This window comes from Charadrius vociferus, unplaced genomic scaffold (genome assembly GCF_000708025.1).
Source record: "Charadrius vociferus isolate BGI_N301 unplaced genomic scaffold, ASM70802v2 scaffold1, whole genome shotgun sequence".
Lineage (NCBI taxonomy): Eukaryota > Metazoa > Chordata > Aves > Charadriiformes > Charadriidae > Charadrius > Charadrius vociferus.
In genome coordinates this window covers 10,215,497-10,218,120 of record NW_009647680.1, presented here as the reverse complement: position 1 = coordinate 10,218,120, position 2,624 = coordinate 10,215,497, and the positions used below count along the sequence as shown (strand labels likewise).

Sequence of the window (2,624 nt, the reverse complement as noted above, 5' to 3'; positions counted from 1 at the left end):
CACAGCCAAAAAAAATGAGAAACCATCAGTTGCAGTGTTGCTGCACATAAATCAGACAGTTTGCACTGCAAATATTAAAAATGCTCAGCGATTATTAACATTGAAAAGTGGAAGCCATATGTTCTTGCTTGTTTTGAAACACAAGTATCTCAGAAATGCAGAAGCGCTACATTTCTGCATCACCTAGGCAAAGAAAAACACTACAGTAGCTTAAAATGCTACATATGCTTTGAAGAACTCATTCTAAACTTCTGTGGCTCTTCACTACCCTGTTTTAATATCTGCTGATGAAAACGGTTAATAGTTAACATTGGTAAGGTGGGAAAATATTTAATCTTGAATAGAATTAACTTCTCATTTAGAAAGAGAGTGATTTCTCCTTGTTTTAAAATCACAAGCTTCCTTAGCACAGCAGATAATGAGCGAGTTCCATCTTTCTGCGTCTCTGCTGATTCTAGTTTTGTAGCAGGATCTGTGCACTGCTAGGACCCAAATGAGGAAGAGTCACGGAGTGGTTCTGATAGAACTCGTGGAGGAAGAGGCGGGGAAACAAAAACAAGACTTTCAAGGCCAGAAGGCAGGTAATTTTTGGATCTAGGTTTCCTAAAGAGGTATTTAGTAACGGCCTAATGCCGGTTTTATTACAAGGAAACAGAAGTGCTTAATGACTGACTAGTAAATACAATATAATGGAAGGGAATCAGGTGGGGCAGGAAAGGAGAACTCACTCCTCGGTGGCAGCAGCAGTTTTGGTGCATCCATTGCCGGCAATGGACATCAACACCAGTCAAAAATCCAAATCTCAGAGCAAAAGGATTAATAGATGTGACCTTTTTGGATTTCAACGCTTGGCAGATCTGTTTGAGCTGTCTGTGTGCTACAACATGTACAAATGCTACAGCCTGCGTCTTAATTCAGAGTAAAGAGAAAACCAAATGCTACCCAAAGCAAATTTCAGCTCTGCTCTTTATGTGCCCCACGTTGTTTGTTTTTTTTTGTTTTGTTATCTTTTTTTCTTGAATAAAAAGCACATATCGCTTCATGCCTACTCAAAAGTTGATGAGATGTCTCGGAGTCAAGCGTTTTCTCTCAGAAATACTGCCTTCTTGAAATCAGTTGGTCACATGACAATTATTAAAATGTATTTTAAGAAAATTCTAATGGCCAAAGGCCAACACTACATTCAAAACCTGCTAATACATCCAGGCAGATAAGTAAAATCAAAACAAAAACACACACAAACCCCAAACAGAAAACCTCCAAAAGGAAAACTGTTCCATTTGTTTACTTCAATTTGAAGTAGATATTAAGGACATGAATGGACCAGTCACGGTTTATTTGAAAATCCCTCAATCCTCTGATGCACTGTCATTCTGTGGTCAATGCCGTTTGCACAAACATATTTCAATTCAGAATCCTCCAACAGATGGTGACACTCGAGTGGCCGGGCAGCTACCGCAGGGTTCTTTTGTCTGTAAAAGCTTGCAGCACGTCAAGATGCCATCCAACTTACAGACTAACTTCGCATCCATACGTCCTCCCACTAGACACTGTGCATCGAAGACCATCTGATGAACTATGCATGAGATAGCTTTAGAAATTCATGGCTAGCGTGTTTCGACTGTCAAAAACTTCATTACAGTACACTTTACTGTACAAACACTTTAAAGGATGTTTATTAGGAAAGTCTGCAAGTCATAATGGATAGTAGAGTCCTTGTTTATGGTACCTTCTTGGCCTCTAATAATTCTGTTTGCCTCCAGTATTAAAATCAAACTGCTTCCATGAAGGTGATTACTAAAAATGAGCTATGGTATGTTAACCTACAACTCACAAAATGCGACAGTACAGACATTAATTTTCTTTTTAACTGTCTGTTAAGTTGTAATCTAAGTTGTGAACATTTAAATATAATATATATCTCATATGAAAAAGCTAAAGCACAAGTGCTTCTGCATCCCCCCCCCCAACCCCTTGAGCCAAACCCACCCCAGTTCCGGTTTGGGCCCTGACCGATTTGGAATGCTTTCTTAGGCCACCCATTTCCACAAATTTGTATGCACTCAGGAAATATAAAGTCAAAAATATACAAATCTCTTGTTGTTATAAGGTTTTTGTGAGTGAAATTACCCAGGACCATGGACTTGGAAGGAGAAGGGGAGTTAAGAGAGGGAATTTACAGCAATTCATCTTCAAAGTTCAAAACTGGTCACTTCACAGAAAGACTGCAGGACTGGTGAAATTCTTGCTTCTAAAAAGTGATACTGTAGTGGAGAATTTTCTAGGAAAAATAAAACAGCTTTTAATAACTGGCCCGCTGGTATGAGCTACCGTGGAATAAATTAGCACAAAAATGGAAGTCTTATAACTGTTCACTGTTACAGACGTAATCAACAAGGTCAGTCACTCTCAAAAGTTCGTCTTCATCTTCCTCCGGCCCTACAGCTTCCTGCCCGCTCCCCGTCCCGTTGGGCGCCAGGCTGGCGCTGGCTGTGCTGTCCTTGGGGGCCTGGGTCTTCTCGCTCGGCTTGCCAATCAAGTTCTCAATGGTTTTACCTGGGCTCTGTCCGTTGGTGGAAGGCAAGTCCACCAGGCTGTAGTCCAAAGGGCTCTCTACTTTCCCT

General features: G+C 40.7%; 1 protein-coding gene across 1 annotated transcript in view; it reads right to left on the bottom strand.

Moving 5' to 3' along the window:
• Positions 1–1,570: 1,570 nt before the first annotated feature.
• The window catches only part of RSF1 (remodeling and spacing factor 1), a 38,600-nt gene continuing 37,546 nt past the window's right edge, over positions 1,571–2,624 (bottom strand). Inside the window, exon 16 of the mRNA XM_009881220.1 lies at positions 1,571–2,624. This exon is cut by the window's right edge and continues 2 nt beyond it. Within this exon, the coding sequence (XP_009879522.1) occupies positions 2,363–2,624 (262 nt within the window). The 3' untranslated portion in view covers positions 1,571–2,362.